The 27938-nt window shown below is 50.1% G+C and overlaps 2 protein-coding genes across 4 annotated transcripts; one reads left to right on the forward strand and one right to left on the reverse strand.

Annotated features, from left to right (window-relative positions):
- The first annotated feature begins 985 nt into the window (after positions 1 to 985).
- Positions 986 to 22465, forward strand: LOC119114808 (uridine phosphorylase 1). 2 transcript variants are annotated; one of them, XM_037238845.1, is made up of 7 exons: positions 986 to 1429; positions 11001 to 11124; positions 11424 to 11585; positions 15225 to 15410; positions 20426 to 20564; positions 21256 to 21449; positions 21696 to 22465. In XM_037238845.1, the coding sequence occupies exons 1-7, from the start codon at positions 1395 to 1397 to the stop codon at positions 21906 to 21908; spliced, it is 1053 nt and encodes a 350-aa protein (XP_037094740.1). In that variant the 5' UTR covers positions 986 to 1394; the 3' UTR covers positions 21909 to 22465. The 2 variants fall into 2 exon arrangements, with proteins under 2 accessions (XP_037094740.1, XP_037094739.1); XM_037238844.1 differs by lacking the exon at positions 986 to 1429 and adding an exon at positions 6031 to 6236.
- Positions 22466 to 23364: 899 nt separating this feature from the next.
- LOC119089761 (transmembrane emp24 domain-containing protein 7) lies at positions 23365 to 27663 on the reverse strand. Of its 2 annotated transcripts, none has more exons than XM_037212574.1 (4): positions 27432 to 27663; positions 26458 to 26635; positions 25540 to 25785; positions 23365 to 24963 (listed from the first exon to the last, which is right to left on the reverse strand). In XM_037212574.1, exons 2-4 carry the CDS (start codon positions 26620 to 26622, stop codon positions 24724 to 24726), a joined length of 651 nt encoding a protein of 216 aa, XP_037068469.1. In that variant the 5' UTR covers positions 26623 to 26635; positions 27432 to 27663; the 3' UTR covers positions 23365 to 24723. The 2 variants fall into 2 exon arrangements, with proteins under 2 accessions (XP_037068469.1, XP_037068470.1); XM_037212575.1 differs by lacking the exon at positions 27432 to 27663 and adding an exon at positions 27396 to 27415.
- Positions 27664 to 27938: the final 275 nt, after the last annotated feature.

The following is a 27938-nucleotide window of genomic DNA, read 5'->3' on the forward strand; positions in this document are numbered from 1 at the left end:
GTCGTGATCTGAATTCATACAGGCCAAGTGCTAAGAAATAATAGACTAATCGAAAGATTTGTAACACAACATCTGCAAACAATAAGTTCAAATATCTTTAGGTTTAGAACTAGTTTTATATCAGCCTGTTATTTTCCTGAGCCAAAAACATCTTAAAACTGTTGTCCACAACCCATTTGATTACGTTACATACGCTGTTGTAAAAATATACATTCTAAGCCATGGTAAAATCAGCTGGCACACCAAAAAAGCACCTTTCGTTACCCAAATGCATACATTGGTATCAATTCGATCTGAACGCGGAAGTGGCCATGAATCACAAATAAATCTGAGCTCACTTGTGGTACTTGTGCGCGATGAAGAATGAAGCTAAAAATCGTTCCAGGCCCTTGTCCTATCCCGCTGGCATTAAAAACCACTTAATAATGGCTCATGCCCCACACACACACAGACATACGCGCGCGCATGCATCACTACCGCCACCACTACTGCCGCCAATATGTCTGGCCGCAATATTACGAAAACGGAGGAAATGTTGCGGCGTCACTACGCAATACTGCTGGAAAGCTTTTGGAGAAAACCGTAGTGGGTCAATTTGATACGTTCCGTGGCGCCTTTTTACTCTTTGGACGACGGCGAATCCTGCTTCGTCTCCTATTTGACTATCGCGACCCGGAAAAACCAATCGATCAAAATACCAAACTCAAAATAATTTTGACCTAAACTCAAAATGATCAAAATAAGAAATCAAAATCAAAGGTAGTATTGCGCGTCGCAGCCATTCAACGATCACGTTACGTGTGGCCAACATTAATTTTATTAATTATGTATCGTCTTTTGGTTTGCGTACCATTTACATATTTCTCACGCAGATTGCCTATCTTGATATACCTGTGTAACCAAAGCACACAGAACAGCTTTTCACGTGATTGCTCCCTGCAAATTGTTGCGAAAATGTTTATGTCTACCGTCTCCCCGGTGAAGCTGTAAAATTGCGTAGAGTTGTTGGGCTTCCTCGTTGGAAGCCGCTTTTGTATATTTAGTTGGAAAGTTTTGATCGAAGAATATTTTGGAATCGTTGCCGCACTTTATCCGTACCTTTTATCAATATACCACACTTTATTACCATATCACACTCAAACCGAACTTGATCGTGTGGTTCGTCATATTAGTCGGCTCCGCCAATAGAAAACCTAAATCATCTTAAGCCATCTAAACAACGTTCCACGACCTATCAAACGCCCCTTGGGCTGACAGCCGCCAGTGAGATCTGGCCTGTAATCGGTCAGCGTTCGGGTCTTGCTAAGACAGGTCACGCTCCTGCTGGGACCAAGGTCGCTGGTGTGTGGACGCAGCCTCTGCGAGCCCCCAGCCTGCGTTCACGAGATCGCGTCATGTCATCGGAAGCCGGGACTACGCAAGAGCCGAGGTGAGGCTGATGACGCAACGTGGTGCGGAAACATGGGGCACGTTATATTGCATGTAACTGCAGGTGCCATAGCTCGCAGGTTTTAGTGCGTAGTCTAGCTTTATTGCACACCTAAAAACGTCACATGTATGGAAGTGATGTCAATATGTACGCCGATGTGGCTTATGTAGATGACTACAGCATATTCGATACCATGGCTGGATTGTTTTTCGTGGATGAATGGAGCATAGTGCACAAACCGGGGCTGGTTGTCATCAGCTTAGAAAGCTTATGCATTTTATCAACTCATTGCTGTTGGTATGAAATTGTTCCGGCGCCCAGAGAACGGTGCGCAAGATATAGGCTATTTTCCGTCATCACCTGTCTATCTGGCCTGGGTGTGCTCTCTTACGCTGCTGTTGATGTACGTATGTTCGCTGGTGTGCCCCGGCTATCTACTGTCTGGGCATGGGGCGCCTTTTCCATAAATGCAAGGAGGCCCTCTACTAATACCTGGACAGCCCTCGCTTAGCCTTGGCGAGACCCTGCACTAGGATTGTAACGTTGATATTTCCCGAGGGCAAGGTAGGCCTAGCTAGGTGAGGTAGGCTGGGCTTGATGTTGTCAGTGACCAGAGCTCGGGGCGAAGGGGCCCGGTCAAGACCAAACCGGTGTTCATCATTATACGAGTTGCCCACTAGTCAAGGCTGCATAAGTAATGTAAAATCACGGTCACTCGATTTACAGCTTACGTGGAATTGACGGCCGATGACGTACTCGCTAGAGATCTAGATTTCACACTAGATAAGACGCATTGTCGGCTAGATTGTTGGGCTAACGTGTCATGTACCCTAAGCTACCTATTGCCCATTGCAATGATCATCATAGCATTGAGATACTTTAAATCAACATTCAATTAACATTTTTAGAACACTCATAAAATAGCTCTATATCACAGCACAGGAACCGTTTTGTAACCTCAGTGTTACCAATGAATATTGCCGCTGGTCTTTACTCAAGCAAACTCACATACTGTTGGAAATACCTAGCTGCAGTTACCAGTCGTGCACGGCGAATGGATCAATGCACACCGCACTGCACACCCCAAACCTTAAGCCCGTATCGGCCAATCAGAAGTTATTACAGAAGCCGCGCAAAAGGCCGCGGCGCAGCGCATGAATTTTTACATTTAAGTCTGTAACTAACCATCTTGGATATATCAAGGCAATTTTAAAAGCTCTACAGTGCTAAGGTCGTTAACATAACAATCGACCTACAAATATTTAACATATCTCTGTGTAATTTCCATTACTTATTCAGGCTTTTAAAGGGGTATCTGAGCCGGAGTGGTCGGGTGAGAAGATTACAGCAGTGAGCTAATTTCCCTTCCCCTCACTGCCAACGTTGCGTTCTTCCTTTGGGCACTGGTTGAACAAAAATCCTCAGAACTACATGTCTTCCCTGAACTTAGAACTCACATTGCCCCTGCTGGAATCCCATCTACGTAAATATAAGCTCCCAGGATAATGACTAGTACATGCCTGGCTGTCGTTTTTGACCTGCATCTGAGAACCCACACAGCATGACCTTAATACCGTTAATTCCGGACATAGTTGCGTCGGCCCAAGATTGCAACCAAATTAATGTTAGACATGGCTATCGTGGTGCACGGAGGGAGCAGTCATGGCTATCGTGGTGCACAGAAGGTGCAGTCATGGCTATCGTGGATCACAGAAGAAGCAGTCCAAAAATCACCGGAGAAATATTTGCACTCCTAACATTTGTTGGAAAGTTTCAGATACAAAGCCATGCATGTGCGCGAAAGTGATCCAGACATTTCTATTGCCAACACCATGCTAGGTGGGACTGCATCTGTCTTCCCGGCCCATTCAGCCTGAAGAAATCCTGGTGCCTCTCCCACATTGAGTGCATTCGCTGTCGCCTTCTCATTAGCTGCATACTCGAGCATTTCCCGTCGATTGAGCTGGCCATTCGTTCATACGTGTCACCGCGATGACACGTATGAACGAACGAGTGTATAAACGAACCTGTGCACCGGCTTGAAGCAACCCGTATGTGGACCGCAAGTCCGAAACGGTCTGCTGGGGTGATAATCATATCAAAATTGGTTTAAGCCGCTCTTGTTGGGTGCAAGGCATAGTAAAGTGACACGGGCTGGCATTGTAATTTGTGAATAGCCACAGCTGTCTAGACCCGGATTTCGCTGGAACACGTACCAGCAAACGTCTCCAGACTCATTTCGCGCGAAAAATGGCTGAGAAGTACTCCAAAATGATTTTTGAGAAGCCCGTATTGGGCCACCTGTACGCGAGCAAGTATGGTAGCAAGCGAAGGTGAAGGGCCCATGAGCAGGCACAATTAATTTTTCGCTGATGTGAAGGGTGGTGGTTGGAGAAAATTTTGGGGCTTATTACGCTGTCTAGAGGTCCTGCACTGTTACCGGAACGCTACATGATCACTTGCACGGCCAAGCCCTTCACCCTGCACGTTAAGCTAAGCTAACGTACAAGCCCTTCGCTAAGCTAAGCACGTTGGCCTTGATTCCTTTGCATTTGCTCGGATGGCCCTACGCTGTTGTCGGGGCCCCTTTAACCAGCCTGCCTGGATACTCTCGTCGACCAGAGGCCCTCCGCGAATTATTTCCGTCCACCCGAAAGGCTTTATGTATTCCTGGGGCCTGGGGCCCATATATAAACCTGCCGTGCCGGGGTCTTCTCGGTTTTCAGGTGCCCTTCACATTGGTCTGGGGCTCTTTCCACTTGCTCGGGAAGCCCTGCGCTGTTGCGTGGTCCGGTATAAGCTAACACACTGAGGTACTCGATGCTCAGGGGCTCTTCGCACCGATCTAGGGCTCTTTCTCTTTTATATCGTTATGCGGAGGACCCTTTGCTAATACCTGGGCCATTTCTGTTAACCTGCCTGGGCACTTTTGGTAGCACAGGGGCCTGCTACAATGGTCTTGGGTACCTCACATTTGCTCGGAGGACTCCAACCTGTTGTTCGGAGCCCTATACGTTCGTCTATCAAGGTACTCTTGATCGCCGAAGGACATCAATTTATCTATACCGGTTTTGGGTTATTCCCGTTTGCCCAGAGGGACTTACGCTCTGGCTGGGGCCCTATATGTTAACCTGTGTGGGCACTCCCAATCGTTCAGGGGCCCACCTAAATGGCCGTGGGTTATTCTCGCTTGCTCTAAAGACCTTTCATTGACGACGGCAGCTTCTTTGTTGGCTTGCCCCGACACTCTCAATCGCTCAGATGCCGCTACTTTCGCTGTCGGGTTTTTCCATTTTATCGGCGCACCTTCACCCTTGATGGAGAACTAAATATTTATCGGTCGGGGCACTCTTGAGCGCTCCCGGGTCCTCCATAGTGGCCATGGTCCCTTCTGATAAAATTTTAAAAGTCTTACCATGCTGCCGAAAGCCTGACATGTGCTTGCGAGCGCCAGTGCGTTTGGCGTGCTGGTGCGTACGGACCCGGCTAAATAGCATCACGTACACAAGTCCGTGACCTACGCGATGATGATTTTCCCTGGCGCCGTGGCCTTGGAGCAGCAGTCGGATGTGCAGCGATGGATTTTTTTTGGCATGGATTGGCAAACGTAGTTTTGTGCATCGACCGTGTGGAATACGTCATTTCCGTTGCTTATAGCATTTGTGACGTTTAAGTTACTTGTGCAGCACGTTCTCAACGCATTTTAAGTGCTAAGACATGCTGCACTGCTTCATAACAGCCAAACCAAAAACTCTGCATAAGTCATGAGCCATCAGCTGATGATATCGGCTAGTCGGCTGCCCCCCCCCCCCCCCTCCCCTCCCCGAAGCTGGCTCGCCGTAAGTAAAGTAGCCCTGGAATCGAAAGTTGTCCTCGATTTTGATTGTATTTAGCAGCTGACATAATCTTATCATACAATTTCCAAAAACCTCAGCCTCAAAATCACGGCAGCCCCAAGATCTGGAGAAAATGACCGTGCTGTATGTGTTTACGTGCGCAGCACGCCTTGTTTTCTGTGGCTGCGCGTAGGAGTATGGGTTGCCGTATAGTAAAAAAGCATGCATAGGAATCTTAAAATTTACTGGCGGGGATGCGATGATACTTGGAGTCTCTAAATCTAAGCAGGTCAACAATGCTGCGTGCCACCCCACCCCACCCCATCCTCATCACCACCAATCATCCTCCCTTCACGACATCCTTCCTTCACCACATCCTGGATCCGCCACTGTCACTACATGACCACCCGAGCAGCATGCGAAACATGAGACAGGAAATGACGGCTGGGGCTAACGCGACCGACCGCTACCCTTCAGAAGGCGCCGTCGACGGCAGCCAATGGGGCGGCGCCGCTCGCGCTCACACCCGCCAGCCATCCAATCGTTCGCCCTCTGGCGGAGGCGTGGCGCTGAAGGGCGTAGCCGCGTCCCTGGCAGGGGACGTTTGTCCCGGCCCTGGCCTCTGGGTAACGTCTGCCTCCCTCCCCCCCCCCCCGCGACTCGCCCGTACGTCCGCGGGCTGCGCCGCGGGCGGTGGTTCCGAAGTTCGCCGAATGATGTCACGGGGGCGCTCCCTCGATGGTCATATAGCTGGGGTCGGCGCTGGCACGCGCCATTGAGTCACGGGAGGTGACGGGGGTCGGACGCGGGCACCACCAAGCCGGAGACGCTCACAGAACGTTGGCATCTGAATTGAATGAATAACGAGGAAAAGAAGGAAGTGTGAAAATGCCGTGCGACTTCCAGCTGGGTTTGTCTACGATCGACGAATTGCGCAAACTCAAAGACGACGAGCAGAAGATCGACAACAGGTGAGATGCCTTACCATGGCCACAGGCTGATGCCAGCAATGTGCTGTCAGCATCTTTGTCTTCCTAGTCAAGGTCACGGGAAACCTTGAGAAACACAGAGAAACCTTGGAACATTAGTTCACCACAGGATACTTTTCCCTACGAAGTGCCGCGCATGGTGAACTCCTGCCAAGCCACATCGCTGTTTATGTGCGCGAATTGACTGTTGTTACATTTGACGTTCCCTGTGATCACTGTGCGTAGAACGCCGGCTCGAGTTGAGTAGTGACTGAGTGATCGGGCGGGGATGAGCTTTTCTGTTGTGCACGTCGTGCATTTGTGGTATCTTGCTGGCTGCAGAGGTTAACAATCATGCGCCCCCTTATAACAAGCGTCATCGGATTTAACGGGCGGAGGTCTGTGGATGCAGTATCGAAGTAATGGTTGAACTTTGAACAGTGAATGCCCAATGTTTGTTCGATAGCATATATCACTTGACCAATACTTCCGGGTATGCTGTCGGTCGGTTATTGTCAACATGGTAAGTTCAAGCTCATAGGAATCCGGCGTTCACTGACAAAAGCATTGTTTAAAACCTGAGTGGTCGCCAGTGGTCAGCCTTTTCGCAATCATAATCAACGGAATATGTAAGGATGCTATAATTTACTGCTTTGACAATGGTGAGCGAAGCATTACAAAACGCATGATTTTTGATGGGCATTGCTGAGAACAAACAAGCCCATGCGCCTCTGTAGCTATCATGTCACAAGCTCTGTCCGTTTGGGACACAATGTCTTGCGTCCTAGATCGATTTTGGAAAGGTGACGTGCGTCGCTTTTCGGTCGGTTTCTGGCAAACGTAGAGGTTGGACAGGTTCCATGTTCGCTGTTTATGTTTGCAGTCGGTACATTAGCCTACATTGTGGACTCGATTTTTTGTTTTCGTTTGGTTTTGGTCGCTGATATTGTGACATAAATTATTACAAACGTCAAAAAGGTCAGATCTATGCCTTGCGCTTGATAGAAAGTGCTGATCTGCATACATTAGCCCATGCTTGCCGATACGACTGTCTGTTTTCTGCTCGGTTGGTGTTGGTAAGTTTCGTGACGCATCTTCGGTGGGTTGTGGAGCTTTGAGCGGGCCTCCATCCGGGTTGTCTAGCTATTTTGAACTTCAAAATGTTGCCTTTTGTCGCGCTAATCGAATGGTTGAGGTGAAATGGTGATGACATTGCAGTGCTGGAGTTAAAGTCGTCCGGTGATGCAGTTATCATGTTAATGTGTGATACTATATGTAACTCAAAGTTAAGAAATTACGTTTATCGCTGTCAAAAAATTTGTGAACCTGTGATAAGCGGTTACAGCGATATTGGCTGATAGAAGCTTTTGTGTTGAGCCGGGCCGGACCCGACCGCCTAACTTGGTTTGCGCACAGTAGTCCAATCAGGATTTCCTTTGCCCGGTACATTTCTCGCCGCCAAATAAGCTTTACGGATTACAGGGAACTTGCGTAATGACGTAGCTTAAAAATAACGGTGACGAGACGCCTTTCCTGGTAACCAGCAAGCTCAAAGCTCTATGACTAGCTGGGATAGTGCATGCTCAATCCTTAGCTTATTTCTGAACTTATCATTTGTAGTCCTTCTGCAAGGCTTTAGATTTTGTATACAGTTTTCTGAACTGCGTTAAACGTGCCCGCCCACACACCATAACGGAAGCACGTGGCTAAAAGTCACCACTGAACGGAAAAATTAAGGATGGTGTCGAATGCCCATCCTTCTCATGACACTTTTTCTAGCTAACAGAGATGCAAAAAATGCATAATGCATAATGTTTTTTCTATACTAGAGCCAACGTTTGTTACCTTCAGCGGTAGTCCTTAAAGCAGCACGTCCGCTGCCACTAAGGCTATGGTTGTCTCAACTGGTACAGAATCCAATTACTTTCATGAACATGGCTGCCTCTTTATGGCTATAGCCTGTAGATATCCCCAGGAAAAGCTCTCAAGGCTCTTAAACTCGTCATTTCCTTTGGGTTGATTGTTATCAAGAACCCGAATTGGTTCAAAAGGCGTCTTCAAAGGCCCAAAAACTGCTTTGGTTCAAAAAATGTTGCATATCACACCGGTGGCTAGATGTTCCAAAGTGAAATGGTGTTGGTGTGGCATTGGCTGATGTATCTCGTGTACGCTACAATGCTTATGAACTTTGTTCAGCTTTTCTTGCAAAATTTTGATCCTGTTCCAGAAGCTTAAACTTCTTCCGTCCTGCTGTCGTCAGCGATCTGGATTCAAAAACAATTCTGGAGCAAAAAACATTCGCAATCTACGGCTTTGGCCTACGTGAACTTTTTACAAAACTTTTTCATAACATTTAAGACGTCTTAAAATCAAAGCTACAAAATTTGTATCTGGGGGGTAAGCTTACAGAGGCTCTTTTTCTTACTGTCCCGGCCTGGAATGTTCTGCACTTCAACCCGTCTTCATGTCGCAGTTGTATTGATCTCAAGGGGTTGTGAATCGCAACTGTTTTTACACCGTCTGGTAGGAAGATGCTCTTTTTGCGCTTTCATTGCACACGACTGATCAAAATTTGAGCTTCCTGCATGATCCAGAGGCGGCTCCAGGGGTCCCCAGGCGTGTTGCCTGGGGAGAGTGATGTTCAGCGTTGCGCAGTGATTCCATGTCAAGACTGGTCATATTTAGGTCACGTAGCATGCATATGGGCTGCCAGGGCGGATCCAGGAGCAATGAGGGGAGGAGTTTGGAGTTGCTTCATGAGCTGTGCTCACGGGCTTTTGGATCTTACCCGGACCCCAGCTGCGCAGTATGCTTGGTTCGGCCATCGGTCATATCAAGTCACGCACGCTCCAGCCCGAGGTCGCGCCGTCCGCCGCTGCCCGCGCCCCATGTGCTTCGATCGCGCATTGCGTCACCCGCCCCGGTCAATACCGACGCGTGAGGCGCATGCCCCGAGGGCGGCGGCGCGGCGCTCGCGCGACCAATGACAGCGTCCGAGGCGGGGGGTGGGTCTGAAAGTCAGATGAAGGTGACTGGTGCCCCGGGGCGATCGTGCGTTTTCCAGGTACCCAGCTGACATTATGGAGGCTGGTCGGCACCGCCGTGACGCCCGGTCAGTTCGGCAGTGTTTTCTGCCGGCCGTCTCTTTTCATTGCCTGCTCATCGTCTGGTTTGGTAGGATTTCGTGGATCGTGCTGATACTTTAGTTCGGAAGGGCCCAACTCTTGACGTCTAGCAGATTGCTGCATAGTCCCATCTGGTTTGTTCTCCGTTTTCATCATGGTGTGGAGACTGATCTGGGTATTGATCTGGGTGCTGATCTGAATGCTAGATGGCATTTGATGCTGAGGGGTTTGGCTGCCTGCGACGACCTTGTATGTTAGACCGGTCCTGCGTGAAAGCTTCGTGGAAGCATCTTGCATCTCTATTTAAGGCCAATATTTAAGTTTTATGGTGTTGGCCGCAGTTCCTACATACAAGTGTTAATGCGCAAGGCTAAGTTGCCAAAATAACAAAACTAGCTATTCTCACTCATCGAATATTGTCAATCCGTTGCACGTGGGCCTTGAACGCGCATCACATTGTACATTCAAGATCGAGTCGCGTTCTTCGTGCAATTAAAAGCTTAAGAGAGGTATGGAGCCCAGCGATCATTGTTATTCTGCTGAAGATAGCTAGATATTTGCGGCCTCCGTTCTTGAAATGCTACCTTTCTTTTTGCGGTCTACTCACTAGATATGCTGAAATGCTTTGTGAAAAGTTTTGGTTTTACTAACGGCCCTATGGAAGCCCAGCAATAGACACTGGAGCAAAATAAGCCGCGGATCAGTCCTTTAAGTCACAGCAACAAGTTCTGACGGCAAACATGAGCGCCACAAAGATAGCGTGGGAGAAAAATAATGTTCTAAGCTAATGAAAATCAGCCATTCGCGTCATAGGAAGCCAGAAAGTCGCATTGCTGGAAAAAAACGCGCGTTGCTTCGAAGCCTAAACGATGTGTTGTACCCCAGTCCCGCCCCCACTCTCCTTCGCCATTTCTACATTGCGACGTTGTCCGTGGCCTTATCGTCCACCAGGACTGTGCAGTTCGCTCAATTGCATTTGTTCCTTTCATCAGCTATTGCGTCAGCCTTGGAAGTTGAGACGGCGAGTCCGATATGGTGTTGCGTCAGCAGCGTGTATCTATGAGCGCTAACGGCAACTGTGCCGTGCGATGAGCGTGATACCCTCGCCGGAAGCGGGCCACGTGCCGAGCCGATGCACTCCAGGTGTTGTCGTGGGACCCGCGACTTCAGGGCTTTGCACTGGTCCTACTTAAACACAGTTTGTTTAATAGAACGCATCCTTTATCCTCGCGGACGTGTAATACAGGATAACGCTAAAGTGGAACGGCATCGAGCCAAAGGTTACGGGACATTGCAAGACGTAAAACAAAACGACCGCGTGAAATTAGATCATCGCTCAGGCCTTTGCGCGGTAGATCAACAGTATTTGAAGTCCATGGCCCCCAGGTGTCTTCAAATAGGCTGCACGGCGAGGAACCACTCGTAGTGTGGTTTGTCTAGCTCACGCCTGGTGAACCCAGTTTACGAAACCCAGACCCAAAGCGTGCCGGTCAGCGCGTCAGTAACGCCTCCGTTTGCACACAAACGCAGTGCTGCGCGTCCGGCCCCCGCCCGGTCCAAGGTTCTCGTGGCGCTGAGGCGAGACGGCGAGGCGATGCCGTCGCCAGACGCCGGGCTGAGATCGGCGCTGCCTTGCCGACAGGGATGAGGAGGCTCCCGTCCGCTTGCGCAACCCGCACGTGGCCGAGATGAAGTCGGACATTCTCTACCACCTGGCGCTGGGCTCTGGGTCGCACGACCTGCAGGCCATGTTCGGTGACGTGAAGGTATGACGTCATGTTATTACGTCAAGGTGTGACGTGGCGGCGCCCGGCATTCCCTGATATTCGCGTTATGGAACGTTGCCGCTTTTTTGCGTAGAATTAAGCCAATAAGTGTTTGTGTGGCTGCCTGAGCCCCTGCAGGCAGCCGGGCTTAGGCAGCCGCCAGCCATCTGGCCGTGACGGCTCAACCGGGCTGGGTCGGGCTGAGTGGTGGCTGGGCTGGGCTGAGTCGAGCGCTGACCTCGTCCGGTGACCTGACCTGACCCGACCTCGACCGACCGCTGACTCGGGTCTTGTTCCAGTTCGTCTGCATGGGCGGCACTCCGCGGCGCATGAAGCAGTTCGCGCACTTCATCATGGGCGAGATCGGCTTCGAGCTGCCGACGGGTACCCAGTTGCTGGACATCTCGCAGCTCTCCTACCGCTACTCCATGTACAAAGTCGGCCCGGTCATCTCGGTCAGCGTGAGTGTGGACGCGAGCGAGCTGGTGCGGCGCGGCCGGGTGCGTCGCCGGCCCGGCTGCCTTGACCCGGCCGGCTGCCGCCGCGGGTGGGCCTCACGTCTGCGTAAGTCGGCCGACGCCATTGTGTCCCCATTACTTACGCTCAAGAAGGCCCAGTGGCGTGGCCTGGTGTCCTGCTGGATTCGTGCGAGCTGTGAATGAGGCTACGACACGTGTTTTCGGCTTCAAAGGCTGAGGCTGTCGGAACGTTAGTACGTAATATTTGGGAGGGTTGGCGAGATGTAAAGGATGAACGAGCATCAGTAAGAAAGCGTTTGAGAGGAACCGTTCTCACTTCACGGACGATCTACAGTGTAGGACCTCCTTTGTTTACCTCGTAGGTCAGGCCTACACCTACGTGCGTCTGTTACCGCTCGCGATCGAAACCTCCAGTGTCCACCCAGCCTTAAATGGAATGTTCCTCATCTGAAAATATTGAAACAAACATCAGAGCCGATGAAGTAAACTCACCCATAACTACTGGTACCCTTTTAAGTGAAAAATGGCTGCTGTGGACAGCCCAGTTTCTCTGTTTAGTAACTGCGCTTCTTATACGTCATTGATCATGTTATTGCACCTTGCACAACATTGATTTAGAGCCAATTGTCGGCCGTGATATCTGGAAATCGTGCTCACGAACGCCTGATGTGAAGGGCTCGACAACTAAATTTTGGCATTGATCTCGCCATGGCCAATGGCATGGTGGGATCCAAATGACATATGACATATGACGTTGTGGAGTCATGGGTGACCTTGAAATAGTCCTTGCGAAATAGTTTGCACATCTTCGCGGGTGAGTAGCTCAGAAATGGGAGGTGTTTAGGCCTTAATGATGGTGGGGCTGTGAACTGCCCCAAATGGTCTTCAAGATGGCTAGTTCAGTTCAAAACCCCATACAAATGTTGAACATTTCCTATAAGCATTGTAACGTCTAAATTTGATTGGCCGAGATGCGCCGTGGTCGGTCCGCAACGGCGGTGTAGGAGGCGCAAAGGCCCGTGTTTGCGTCCGCTGTCGGGGTTTTTGGCGCGTTTCCTGCTAGTGTACCACAGCGACCCAGCTGCAGCGGGCTGGGCTTTTCGTGACGTCACAGGGAAGGTCCCGTGCCGCCCGTGATTTTCCGCTCCCACTTACAGGAATAGTACTGTGATAAGACTGGTGGGAAACTCGGCAGCAGCAGATGGCACGATGCGTCCGACGTCCAGCGGCGTTGTCGGAACAGGTCCAGCGACGTGTGCTGATATGGACGTAGGCACCAATACTAGGGCTTAAAGCCTGGTCGTTGCGGCATATTCGGATGCAACAGGTCTTGAAAAACTTTGATACAGAGAAAAGAAAAAAAAATGTCGCATACATGACAGGACACCACTCGTGTTGCCATGAGCCCGGCAGAGGACGTCATACGGGTGGCTGGTTGTGTCACTCACCGTACCATGCACATCTGGATCGGAATGCCTGCTGGGCCTCAACATAGTACTACAACATGCCTGCGACCCTGAGATCTTGCGGGCGTCCTGTCCTTGTGATAACTTGCGCTAAACTGCGGAGAAACGCAGATGCACATAAGCATAGCTCGTCTGCAGACTGCATTCCAGAGGCTTTCCTTAATCATGATGTTTATCAAGCTGCAGTGGCGTGGTGGTAACACTGCCTCTCCCGCACGGACTTGGTAAAGTGTCAACTGTCGTAGTCATGGCGTCGGCAAAAGCTCAGTAAATCGTGCAGTGACTCTTCCAAAAACTTTGCTTATCGTCCTTTTTGTAAGGGTCCTGTTAGCTAGCGCAATACGCTTGCATTGTTACGCTCCTGATATGGTGAAGGCCGCAAGGATTGGCCAGTTCCTGTTAAAGGACCCGCGAGAACCGCTTCTGACAGAGACGCCCCTCTCCCCTCCCCCCCCCCCTCGCCTCACCGGCGTTCACGCCCACAACAGACCGTTGCTTAAGCAACATAGTTACGTAGTCCGCCCTGCCACGGGCAACATAAGGCTACATACATAGGGATACACTCTGTCGGGCCCGATGTAACTATAGCCGGACTGGGGTTAACCGAATGTAACTATGGCCGGACTGGGGTTGACCGAATGTAACTTCAGGTGGACTGGGGTTAACCAAATGCAACTACAGTCGCACTGGGGCTGACCATGCATCCCTACAGGCGGACTGAGATTGACGGAATGTCACTACAGCCGGAATGGGGTTGACGGTATGTAACTTCAGTCGGACTGGAGTTGGCCGTATGTAACGACAACCGGACTGGGGTTGACCGTATGTCACTACAGCCGGACTGAGGTTGACCTTATGTAACTGCAGCCGGACTGGGGTTGACCGTAGGTAACTACAGCCGGACTGGCGTTGACGGAATGTCACTACAACCGGAATGAGGTTGACCGTATGTAACTACAGCCGAACTGGGGTTGTCACAGCATGGTTGACCTAGGTCTGACAGAACGCACAACTAATCCAATTTAATTTTGGTGGAACCGTGCCTGGCCCAATTATTATAGTATTGTCGGACTGGACTTTTCTGTTGTTTTTTATGATTGATTTGTTTATTAGTGTCGACATCCTAACGCTTACGTGCTGCTTGGAATTGACAACCACACGGCAACCACGTACAGAGTCGGTGATAACCATCAGCATTCGTTTCTGGTCCATTTTGCCTTTTGCTGCGTATATTTGTTTCCAGGTATTGTTCGGCACATGCGGACGGTTACATGTTTGCGGGGCCGGCTACACACTTAAAATCATTCGCTTTTAACTCTCTTGTGCGGTACTTACAATGTGCATGACATCTTCCGGGCCTCACGGCCGGCGATGAGCAGCTCCCCCCCCCCCCTCCCCCCCGTCGGACTGGAGTAATTGAGCGTAAACATGGTCGAGTTGGAACAGATGGGCGTAACTGTGGTCAAACAAGTAAAAACCTGCGGTCCGGCTAGGGCCGAGCCCTAATCATGGTGCCGGGAATATGAATCAGGCTCCCAAGTACACTCTTTTCGCATTTCAAAGTTCCGAGACCGATCTCATTAGTTTAACTACGCATGAGGCAGTGGCCCGAGTCCTGATGTGACTTTATCAGTTTCACAGCTTTTTCTTTTGGAATAACTTATGTTTTTTTAAGATAGGATAATGAATCAGTGAAAAACGAAGCCTGTTGGGTATCACTAATGATCGGGCTGTGCGCGTTAACTTGGAATAAGTGGCCTGTAAATACCACAATGAGTGGGATGCAAGTTTTTTATGTATCTTGGGGGGCGGAATCTTGCTTCAGTCTCGTTTGGGTCGTAGTCTGAGTCAGAATGCTGGGTTTTCAGAATCATTCAGTCCGATTGTGATCCACGTCCCTTCGGGCCTGAGTCGGAGATCGGATCAGAGTCCGTGGTTTCCGCTAAAAGTGGCGAATCGAGTTTGCATCCGATTCAGCTTCAAGATGAGCGGCTCACTTTATGTCCAGTTCCAGAGCCATCATTAGTGCGGAATCCATCTCGTGTCCGGCCGGCCTCGGAGCCACGCGTGGCCTGCTATGGGGGTGACCCGGCGTGGCGACTGGCCGACTGGTGTCGTCGGCCGTGCTGACGCCCACGTCTGGCTGCCTCCACAGCACGGCATGGGCATCCCCAGCGTGGGCATCCTGCTGCACGAGATGATCAAGCTGATGTACCACGCCAAGGCCAAAAACCCCACCTTCTTCCGGCTGGGCACGTGCGGCGGCATCGGCATCGAGGGCGGCAACCTGGTCATCACGGAGAGCGCCGTGGACGGCATGATGAGGCCCTTCCTCGAGCAGGTCAGCAACAGCTCGTTTGATGGGCCCTGGGGGTCCCTGGTGATAGCGAGGGGCGGGGGCTGCACATAGCTTGCCGTCTTCACTCAAACATGGGACGCAGACCATGACGACTCGGGAGGCTCGGGGCCCAGAAGTATGCGCTCAACAGATGGGCGCCCCCGTAATTAAAATATTTGGACCGGTTTAGACAGCACAGAGCGAGACACTATCTTGCTTAGCTTTAGCAAAGCATTGCACTAGCTTGGAGCTGCGAGTGGCTGGACGGGTGCGCTTTCAAACCAATTGGGTAGGTAGGCGCGTAGGGTAGGCACGGTGATCACAATGTGCTAGCCCCCAGCAATGTCAGATCGAGAAGAAGGCGGTGTGAAACGTGCAGTTTCGTTAAAATGGTCCGCTCGATACGTCTTGAGTGCAATCAAAAATGCAAACATCAGTGGCCTTGAAATATGCCGGCAGAGTTGTCAGTAGCGCCTCAATTGCTCTTGACAAAATATTTATCGACTGTTGATGGGCGGATAAACAGGTAACGCGGAAACGTAAAGCATCTCTCTTGACGCGAATGGCTTGTGTCATGTGTTATGTGACGGCCTCACGGCGGTGCCTGTGTTTGGGCCGGGCCGAGCGGTCTGTGACAGGATACAGAGGGTCATCTCACGCGCCGGGACCGACATACATACGGCGTGCCGGCACGCTTGGACGCCACACATTGGGGCCTGACAGTGCGGGCACGCCGCCAACGCCAGGCATACGCATCATTCCAAACATAGAGTGCGCGTGCTTTGTCCAACGGTTCTGTCCACGGGGATGCTGCCTGGAGGTCAAAGCTGACTTCTTTGTCAAAATGCGTGCCATCCTGCGGTCTGGAATAACTTCTACGGGAACTGTAAAGTTGTGGGAGAATCAAGCGGATGAAGGACACTATAGCCATCCGGTCATCGCTGTCCCGTTATTTTGACATGTTATAAGAGCACGGAGCCTAATTGATGTGTGTCTCTTCTAGTATTGCTTTTCGGGGTTATCAGAAGGTGGTTCTGACCTCGCGTTGGTCCCCGGCTTCATGCCCCTGACTTTTTAATAGGATTTATGGGAAGGAAAATGAATACACAGAACTGGGCTGCATATCGGAGCTGCTGAGCCGTTAGAGCAAGGTCACTAGTGCTGAGTTGTGGAGCGTCTGGGCGACACGAGGTAGATGTATACACGTAACGGGACGGTTCCTTGCTACGCATGTCTTGTTTATGTCTGGAGCTCTTCTTGTGACATGAGGTATGGAATTCTGCAACTAAAACGTATACACAGCGATGTGTTCCGAGGAAGAGTGGACATGGGTGTGGGAACAGGGGGCACGGGTGTAGGAACAGAGGGGGCATGGGCATGAAAACAGGCCGGCATGGGTGTAGGAATAGGGGCCGCTTTTCAAGGTGAAGTCAGGAATATTAAATGCCCTCTCCTTCATCCCACACTCATATACACACTTTTCAGATGTAATCTGCATTCAGCTTAATTTTGTGTTACCGTAAACATGCACGCCGATGGGGGGGGGGGGGGCGCTGGTAGTGTAGTGGTTAATGCATCTGCGTGAACCAATGCGCGTCTGGGAAACCGGAGGTACGGGGTTCGATTCCCCGCGGTGCCCGCCCTTCATGCCAGGGTGAGAGGCAGGCGACCCCATATAGCCTCAGCAGCTGAGAGCGCTGTAAAGCCCCAATGACATGACATGCACGCCGATGCATTCGCTATAATGTGATAGTAAAGGGAGAATCTCCATTTTTCGCGTTGCTGTAGCTGTTTATCTGTTCAGAAGGCATCCCCAAACTTATAAAAGTGAAGAAACGTCCTAGTCAAATTTTTCAACGGCACACACTAATGTTGAAAGACTTGAGAACATTTTTTCACGACGTTCGTTCCCACACGCCCGCCACGCGTCGTCTAATGTTATCTGCAGAGCTCGTCATTTGGTTCGCGGAAATTGTAACCCCGTCCGCTGCTGCTCTTGCTCCAAGGAATGTGAGCGTGCAGGTTCAAACCTTTTTTTGTTATTTTGCGCAAGTCCATTCTGCAAAGGATCGTTATTAGCAGGCAAAATTCGCTTGGCTTATTTCATGTTTTACTTCAATTTGATTCACGATATTCAGCAATAATGAGCTCTTTACCCTTTCGGGCAACGGGCCACGCGGTAGAACACTATAGGTACAATCATGTTCCTAGCCAAGGGTCGATAGGTCATTCCTTCCCCACGTGGATTGTCAGCCCGGCGACGCGGGGGACAGGATCCTCGTCTCCAGACTGTGGTGCAGACAGGGGTTCCTCTTTGGGCCACTTCAGGACGCCTCGAAAATGACCGATTCGAGGGTTCACTCGCCGATATAGCGTACCTTTTTAGGCACTGTGAGACACCGACCAACCCAGGGGCTCCTCATTCGTTCAGGTGCCCGACCAAAACATATCGCGGGGACTGGCCTTGTTCCTGCCTGGGAAATTGGCCTCAGGGCTCAACCCGACACGGAGCCGACTGTCCGGAGTTGGTGGTCTCTGGTCGAAATAGGGTCCACAATGTCCCAGGGTGCTCTCAGTCGATGCAAGAGGCCCTCTGACTGACATTTGGGGTCATGGTCCTACACCTTGCGGGCCGGATTTCAGTTTTATTATCGATTCCGGCCTTCCGGACTTGTATCTTGAATGCGACCTTCAGCTAGCCTTCCAGCCTTCCAATCGGGCCTTTGACTGTCGCTCGCGAGGGCCTCTTCAGACCCCTTTTTGGGGCCCTCATGAACACTGCCCCTGACCGACTCGGGGCCCCTTGTCAACAAAGGAACCGTCGTTGTGCAATGGGTGCACTTGACCGACACAGGGGCCCCTCGTTGCCTTCGGGGCCCCGACCAACGAAAATCGTTGGCCCGACCAATCCAAACTTCGGCGTTGTCCTTGTTTGGAAAATGGCCCTTTAGGCCCAGAATGACAAGCAGTCCACTGTTCCGTACTGGTGGTGCCAGCAAAGAGGCCCTCATCGACTCAAAGGAGAGGGGCGGTCGGCGCAAAAGGCCCTCTGGCTTTGGTCCGCAGTGGGGAGGGGCAGTCGGTGCAAAGGACCCTCTGGCTTTGGTCCGCAGAGCCGGGGCGCCCTAATACTCCTGTCATCCATTCGGGCCGTCATCGTCTGCCCCCCCCCCCCCTCGGGGACCCGAGAAGTTTCGTGTCCCCTTTGCCCGCCCCTCCCCCCCCCCCCGACCTTACCTTTGTCGCTGCCTTTATGGCCTAAAATTAAATTCCACTAGAAACCAGAACCTCCTTTGAAAGCAAAAGTGGCTGTGATGAATTTAGCTGTTTACATGTAGCAGACGATAATTTTCAGATATCTACTGATCGAACTTAACACTATCTTACGTCGCTGGTTCACCAAGTGGGACACCATGCCCACTAACGCTTAAATCGATTTCAGTAACTCCCGTGTGACCACTAGCGCGATCATAGTCGAACAATGAATGGTGTTCAGACTATGATGTCGGAGTATGACGAGGCCCAATAGCTGTACTGGATTAACTGGAAAGGTTCAAAGCTCAAGGTTGGGTTTGGTGCAGACTTAGTGTTTGACGACATTAGGGCTTTCAATGTTGATATAACTGTGCTGCAGACTTGGTGAGGTGCCTGCGGCGTGTTCCCGCTGGCAAAAGCGTTTGTCGGCTTCCGCGGTCAGTGCTAGTCACGTTCTCATTGTATAAAGATGCTGCGAGCATGTGTCAAGTAGTTGTGTCCTGTGTGTTATGGTAGGTGAGATAGAGCGTTTATGACATAGACGTATAAACCCCTTAGAGACCGGACTTTGAGAACTGCTATTACGAGGCATGCAACGGTCACCGCGTTTTGAGATAATCCACCCATAATGTGCGATGCACGAAAGCAGGGACGGCACGGCATAGGGGAGGGGGGGGGGGGGGGGAGGCAGAGGAGCCAGTCCGTCCCGTCTGCCGGCAGAGGGGGAGAGTATGTCTCGCCCACTTTAATTTTTGGTTGGCTCCTTTTATGCCAAAACTTAAGGTCTAGTAGCTTTGCACATTTTACCAAAATTAACATGAAGTAACCCTAATAATGAAGCTAGGGGTGAAAAATCGGGGTTAAAAGACCCTTTTCTGCATGGAGGGACCCGTTCGCTGCATCAGGAGGCTCTTTTTGTGTTAATGAAGCCCCTTTGTTGACTTTGGAGGCCCCGTTATAAATTACGAGTGCCCTGTTCTGGATAAGGAGGCACCCTCGGGAGGGATTTGTTTTTGACATCAGCTGACACTCCACATACATACGTGGCCATTATGTGTCATTAGTCTGAGAGATAAAACAGTGGAGAGGTCCCTATTCTAGAACGGAAGGCTGCCTCCGATGCACCAGGGGCATGCAGCGAACGGTCACTCCGTATCAGGGTGCCCCGTTTGGAAATAATCAGGTCCCTTATCGAACTTGGATGTCCCGATGTGATTCAAAAGGATCCTGTTCTAGATAATGAGGTTCGTCCATGTATCATAAAGCCTTTTATTGGACAGGAGATCCCTTCTTCGAATTAGAAGGCCCTGTGCCGGATCGGGAATCTCTCTGTACTAATTGGAGGGTCCTCGTTCGAGGCTTTCTATTTCCTATTGTCTATGTTTGCTCATATGGATATCGCTGGATATGCTATGAAATTTCGTAAGGGGGGGGGGCGTGTCCCCTCCTATCCTCTCCCCTCACCCAACCCCTCCCCCTCTCCTCAAATACAACGCAGCTGAGAGCCCATTGTGAAGGGCCGTGTTTATCCGGAAAGTCTCTGGAAAAGTCTGCCCACTCTCTAACTCAAAATTTGTGGTGCCGTTCCTGCATGTAAGAACTGCCTGCATTCATGAAGGAGTATTTCACCGGTGTGTGTAGGGACCCTGCTGTATCCAAGGTCCAAGATCCATTTAAACCAATCGTATTCATGTCTATGTATTTCACAGACTTTAACAAATATTGCCCACCGACTCATTGACAGCATGCGTTGTCGCCGACAGCCGGTGCTCGGCGAGCTTCAGCAGCGGGAGGGCATCTTGGACAAGGAGCTGGCGGACGAGCTGAAGACCCTCTCTAAACCCGATGACCCCTGGAGCACGCACGTCGGCCGCACCATGTGCACGACAGACTTCTATGAGGGTACGCTTGTGCATGGCGCGGCCGCTCCGCTGGCCGTACAGGACTGGCCTGGCTGCCTGTCTGGCGCTGGCTAGCGCGGAAGAAGGCCGTGTGGCTTCGTGGACTGGGTTTTGCAGGGGAGAGACGACAGGCGACACTTGTGCGGTGATGATGCGCCGTGCGCCAACACGTGTGTCGGGCCTGTCAAACGCGGCTTGCGGATGTCTGTGGTGCCGTTCGCGCGTGTCACATTGGCGCGGACGTCGCGACAGCGCCTTGTCGATTCATCCCTGCTGCATGCATTGTCGTGCTGTGGTGGGAAGAGTGACGAAATCTAATGCGAACGTGCTGTAGCTTCAGCCGAGGTCTGCGTCATCACACCCGCTGTTTTGTTTTGTTGTTTTCAAATCCAGACAAAATAGATTAACACAAGCTTTCCATCACATCGATGGGACACGTCAGATGCAGCCAAACGAGACACAATGGACGAGTGCGCGATGTGTTTTTCCCGCCATCCTAACCAATGTATTTGCAGGCTTAAGCCACACTTGCTGTGGTACCATTACGACGGCGTGCAGGGATCACCCGTTCCAGCTGTTTCAGAGGTTCGCTTAAGGAGGGCAGGAACACGCGCATGCGCAGGGGCTTCTATGACCCGTAACCTGCTGCTGTGACCCGGTTCATCGGTGGTATTATTTCCTGTTTGCCGCAGGTCAGGGTCGGCTAGACGGAGCATTTTGTGATTACACGGAACGGGACAAACTGGACTTCCTCGAGAACATCCACAAACAGGGCATCTTGAACATGGAGATGGAGTCGCTCATGTTCGCCGCGCTGTGTCATCACGCTGGTATCAGAGCCGGCGTCATCTGCGTCACGCTGTTGGACAGGCTGAAGGGAGACCAGGTAAGTGTGCGCATCCTTTTCGGCTAGTACAGTGAGCCGGATACGCGATCGGTTATTGATCTGTCCCAGATTCCAAGGTTGCACGGGTTCCAGAATGTTATGTATTCCAGGATTCCAGGGTGTCTCATGTTCTCAGGAAACCAAGGTCAGTAAATATTGCCGAAGATTGCTGTGCTGGGTGGACAGGCGTGCCGTGCGACTTCGTGCGCGCGCGCGCCGCTGAGCGATCGGCATTCGCGGTTTCAGGTCTCGGCCGACAAGAAGACTCTGAACGAGTGGCAAGAATACCCGCAGCGCCTGGTGGCACGCTACATACGGCGCCGCATGAAGGAGGCGTCCCCGTCACTCACGCAGTCTGTCCACCACCCGCTCAGTCCCGGCGAGTCGGGTGTAATCCGCTCCATCTCCCAACTGAATCTCACTCGGCAGACATCCGAGCAGGTCAACAGCTGCGAGTGAGCGAGGCCGCCACCCGTGCGGGAGATGGCGCTGGCGGTCAAAGTATAGGTGGCAGCCGTGAAGCCCTTCACGACAGTTGGCCGAGGTGAATCAGTTTGTGAATATATTTGTGTGTACTTACACCAGTTTGGCATTTTTAGGCTGTGTTGTGCGTGTCAATATGGGTTTTCGTGGCCGAAGAAGGTTTGCGAGCTAGGAGTGTTGGAACCCTGCTAGCAGTAAGCCAATCCAAAGGGCAATGTAGCATTCCACGTGCGATGCACCAGAGGGTTTGGCTTTGCGGCTCGCTCTGAGTTGGTTTTATGGAGCCGAGTGTTATATCTGTCTGTCCCGGTGACTTGCTGAGGCCTACATTTGAACGCGAATTTTCCAGGAAAACATGCTGGTTGCTGGAATGGAAGATGCGTCTTACAGAATATGTAATAAAACGCACCGGTGCACCTGTTGCAACAAGTGTACAAGGCGTGGATTTAGCCCAGAGCCAGAGTAATCGTGGAGTTCATGGAACGGTGTTATTCGTGTGTAGTAATCCGTCAAAATACACCTGAGTCGTCTGAGTGAGTGTCTCAAGCAGATTGCAAGGAAGCATGAATGCTGGTTGACGCACACCTTGCACTGCACGAAAATGTGCAGCTTTATCACGAGTAGCTGGTCACCGTGCCTCGGAGAACGAAGAATGGTTTACCATGTCAAATATGTTGTCAAAGGTGGATCGCTTCTCGGGTCAGAACGACCGACTTTACAGGATCTTTTGTTGTTGTTGTCGATTGGTGTTTTCGGGCGCGCCGACTGCGGTGGTCATTTGGCGCCCATAACGATTTTTGCTTCGCCTAACTAATGGACCGTGTAAAGAGTCCCGAAGTTGATATGTTTAAGGAATAAAAATACCTGTTTAGATTCAAGAAGGCGCGAGTTGTCTCCTAAAATGTCACAGAGCGTCAAGGACGAGTCACGCTGTCCAAGGTACCGTCGACGTTCTTCCATGAGGCGACTTTACAGGATCCTCATTTAGCTCCCGAGGGGCCTGAGCGCCCCCCCCCCCCCCCCCCACCCCAAATGCATATGGGAAATAGCAGTACTCGGCCAAGGTGGCCCAGATATAACTCCACCCATGTTACCCACCCGCCATCAGTGGCAAGTGTATTTGTCGCACATCACTGGCTGCGGTGGTCATCCGATCAGTGATCCCTTACTAAGATTCACTGCGGTGCCTTCCTGTGAATTACTACTCACTCTAAGCCCTAAAAAACGGCCTCGCATCGCCATGAAATGAATGTCGTACTCCGCAGAAAAAAATGTATTGATCTCGATTTTTGAATTTTAAGCATCAGGGACGCAAATTAGAGTTGTCGAGATCCGGGTAGAATCAATCGGATTTTAGGCTAGGTTAGGCCAATCTTTATGGCTCAGCCCCCCTCCCCTCTCCCCGCCTTAAGCCGACTTTAGAAAGACATCCTTGTGTACCACCCTAGTTCCTATATGCTTTATTTACCGAGTTCTTCACTCAACGAGTTCTCTTCAAGAGTGTTTTTACTCAACGATTAAGCTACCTTTGCATTTGCCCTCGTCCAGATCAAGCTCAGCCATACGCGATAACAACTTATTTGAACTAAAGGAGTATGCACTGATCATACCATCACACAGGCATTCTACGGCGTCTCTGGGATTGCAGCTGAATGGCGCGCGTACATTGGCTGTGAGACAGCGATATTCATGCCCACAATGGTGACCGCTGCGTAGGGTCAAGAACGTAAGCAGATGTCGCCAACCAGCTTATTCCGCTCACAGGACCAGTGGGCAGAGTTGTGATAATGGAGGGCGGCTGGGTGGTAAGTACGTCTCGCTCCGCAGCTGGCAGATATAATGTGACAACCCATTGAATAGCAATAGCCAAATTGCAAACCAAGCGAAGACCCGTGGTATCTAACACGCGACGAGATAGTCCCATCAGTTTGTAATGCCGAGCAGGCTTAGCACTGCGAGAGGGGAGGCTGGTAAGGCTTCATTATTCCACGAGATACAGGACACACCTGCACACGGAGCACACCTGCGCTTGGACGGAGCGCACCTGCGCTTGATTTAAAAAAGCAGCACAGAAACAAAAGGGAAAGGCATCTTTACCATCCATAGTCTGCGCACTTCACGGCCTGGTGTTAGAAAAGCAGCTTTCATAATTATTTCCAAATGGAGAACAAGACCAAAGACCAGTATGAGAACAGGCTACAGTTTTCAAGCTTGCAATTGGACACATCTCACTCAAAATACTGTTGCTACGATTATCGATTTCCTAGCAGGCCAAGCCACCGTGCCTCCTTATATAGTGACTACCACTAACAATAAATTACTGTAGTTCACCTCACAACAACCAGGTATAAACTTTGACCTTTTAAACATATTGTGAAGTGGTGCCTCTACTATGATAATGCAGAGCGCCTGCTGCGAAACGCCCAAGAACACACCCCGCAGCACGCCCGGTCATTGCGGTCACATCCCGCAGCGTCAGTCCGTACCACGATAGTTCAGCCCAGTCCTTCAAACCTCGCCGCATTCCAAACCTTCAAAGTGCCGTCAGCCACCCGCCGTGCGGCCGCCATAAAGAAAGACTGTGCAGCTGGCTGTTGTTCTGGCACTGAACTAAACTACGAAACGCCATCCCGGGTGTCCAAACACTATCGACCTACAATACCACACACATCCAAACCAAACCACACCAGCCACCGGGCGAAACCAAACGACGCCACGCAAACGCATCCATGTCCATCCCACTCCACGCAGATCGTTCGTCATCACAAGCAAACGACACGCGTATGGGACGCTAAAATGACGAATAGCCCATTTGCGAGGGTTTCTTCTCGGCGAAAAAGTTCCTGAGCACGAGCACCTGTCCGATGGTGATGACGAGGATGGCCACTGTCTCGCCGATCGACCAGTAGAGCACGCGCTCGCCCAGCTCCTCGGCCCGCCGGCGGCCCTGTGTCTCGCGCAGCTTGTAGTGCGTCTGGTAGTCGTCGACAGCATTCAGGTTCTCGTGCACGGTCTGGGCGGACGCTTCCATCTGAGGTGGACAGAAAATAACATCCAGCAGCTGTAAGTGTGCTAGCTGGCGGCATGGCGTGATTAAGGCGTGGGGACGGTTTGACGCCAGGCAGAGCATCTAGTCTGTCTCGATAGCTCAGGTGGTTATAGCGCCTACCTATCGGTTCACCCATCCCTGGCGGGGTGGGGACAAGTTGCTTCAGGCGTTTGTCCCTGACTGAGATGGCCTTCACCGGTGGTAGCCATTGCGCCAAAGATCAGCTGACATCCGGAGGCTGAATGGACCATGCCGAGCACTGAATCAAGGCAAGATTTCACCTCACGGCTATGCTAGTGGCCCAAAATTCATAATCAGATGGTTGGGTCAGGACTCGTACAGCAAGCACTGCTTAGTATGGGCAATGATATCAGAAATATCCATCAAACAATGGGTTTAGATCAATCCAGGTGCCAACTAATGAACAGTGAATGCCTTCTCACTGGGCTCCAGTTCTTGAGGGTTGCAGCCTGCAGGGTTTGTTGAAAGCTACATCACATTGGGTGCCACGGAAATGCAATCCAGTCTCTAGTCTTTTGATGCTGAGCATGCACTCACCTGTGTTAATGCTGTGGTATGTTCCTCCATGCCAGGAAGGGGCTTCTCCTCACCTACTTGCCAGTCCAAGTAAATGATCTTGTGCGAAAAGCTGGAAAACTCATTGCTGAAGCAGACTGTGTATGTGCCTGCTCTGTCTGTTGTGAAAGTGTAGTCACCATACTGCTCCTTCACTTTGTTGTACAAAATCCTGTCATCAGGTGCCTTCACCTGACAGCTCACATCATAATTGCCACCAGTGACTACCTGAAAAATGCAGAAGACTGGGTTTAACATTATCTCATCATTAATTATAAACATAATGTACAATTTCATATGGCCTACATGCACTAATGGCTCTACATGCACACAGCGTTAACATACAGTACAGTTACAATCATCACACACATCAGACCTACCATAACAACATAATCATATAGGATTTAAGGAGGTGGAAAGTCAGTACACTGAAGCCGATTTGATTTTATGGATGTTACAAGGTGTTTATAAAATATAATGAGAGGTAAACTAAAAACAATCATCCTGCACCTCTGGGGATCAAAATAGGTACCATTTGGCTTAGCAAACTGGACAACAAAGTTTATGCAGATCAGCAATGAAAAATACTGATTTCATCAAGGAAAAGGCATCCTCTCAAGAAATCAGCATGTCAATGCTGGCGGATCTCATGTTACCCCAAAACGTGTCATGTCAATTCTGTGATACAACATGACACAACATCTTTTAAGCAAGCAAATAACTGCTAGCAATCTGCTGAGCTTTGATTTTGCACCCCAATTTTTTTGACTAGTGTTTTCATCTTTGACAACCTGCAATAACTTTCATTTTGACGGATCAGCTTTTGGTTCCACCAAAGACACAGATCATCAATGCTGAATGAGATCGCAATACAAAGTCTCCAGGATGTAGCAAACTTGCCTGAAATTCCACTGTTGTTTTTTCTCCAGCTTTGATGTCTTCATAAAAGCACTGTTTTTCATTATCTGGAAGCTCAAATGTAAGCTCCACAGCAGTGCAGATATACACAAGACTTAAGCAGATTAGTAGACCAAGCAATGTCTTCTGTGTCATCTTTCCTTGCATCTTGCACAGGGAACTGAAAAGAAAAAATAATATTCACTACACAAATTCATCACACAAGTATGCACACTGGTCATAAATTTCAACATTCATAGCAAATTTTCACTGAGTCATTTGAGGCAATACACATGTATCAGGAAAAGGTGGTCACACCATATCCCAGACAATAACATTTCCAGTGAAACTTTCATGCAGAGGAATTCAGGCAAATCAACACAAACTAGATTATGCTATGAATATGTCAATGCATTAAAAGTGATGTAGTGCATGGTTCTGGAATGCTCTTGTGCTCTTCACTGGCTGGGTCAAATAATGGCAAGGCTAAGATTTTTTTCAGATGTTTTTCATTATGACAATACATGACCTGCACCTTTTGGCATGATGATTGAAATGCAAAAAAACTCTCATTTACATTTATGCCTCAATGAGCCACTCCACAGATTAGGTCCATATTTAGCACAATCACAAGCTAACTAGGCCTAAGGTGCGATCCACAAAGTACATTATGCATGGGGAAAAGGTGCAGGGGCTTCATGTGGAGAAGCTTAGGCATAAAAAGATGCTAAGAGTGACAAAACGCCACACAGTGGTCCGGGACGCTGTTAGTAATAGTCAAAGACCGACCATCTGTTTAGCTGACATTTCAATGACAAGGAACCACAATCACAAACACGGAACCATTTACACCATATATGGATATAAGTATGACCGAATTTGGCTAAAAAAAATGTTCAGTACAAGTTTACAGTAATCGCTTTTTATTTATACGTCAATACCACCCATGGAAGCAGAGCCCACCAGCCCCCACTCACCGCCGACGTCGACCGATGAATTCAACGCTCAAAATCGTACACGTTATTGCCCGGTAAGTTTTTGTTATTCCCTTCACAAAGTAGTTCTAAAAACCAATACAAATGATTGTATTCAAAACGTCAAATTTTTTGCCAATGAATTAAAAACGTACGATTATATCGACAGAATTGTATTTTTTGATGTCTTATATTTCACTTCGTTAAAAGCTTTACCTTATACCCACTAGTTTAAGCAGCATTGCGTTTCTGGGCACAGCAGTTCAGAAATGTTCCAACAGAGCGTAGGCATTTATCGCGCGGTTGAGACGTCTCGTCAGCGTTGTCTTGTTCGGAAAAGGGATATTGCTGCCAAACCCCAGGATTCCTTTAAATAAATAAATTTTTCGCTACCAATTTTGTAAGTGCACGTGGAGTGAAAGTGCAATGGAAGTGTGGGTGGGGGGGGGGGGGGAGGGCTGTATCATATTGTCTAACGTATGAAAGATACAATGCACAAAATTTTCAAGG

Source organism: Pollicipes pollicipes, unplaced genomic scaffold (genome assembly GCF_011947565.3).
Source record: "Pollicipes pollicipes isolate AB1234 unplaced genomic scaffold, Ppol_2.1 Scaffold_3087;HRSCAF=3621_pilon_pilon_pilon, whole genome shotgun sequence".
Taxonomy (NCBI): domain Eukaryota; kingdom Metazoa; phylum Arthropoda; class Thecostraca; order Pollicipedomorpha; family Pollicipedidae; genus Pollicipes; species Pollicipes pollicipes.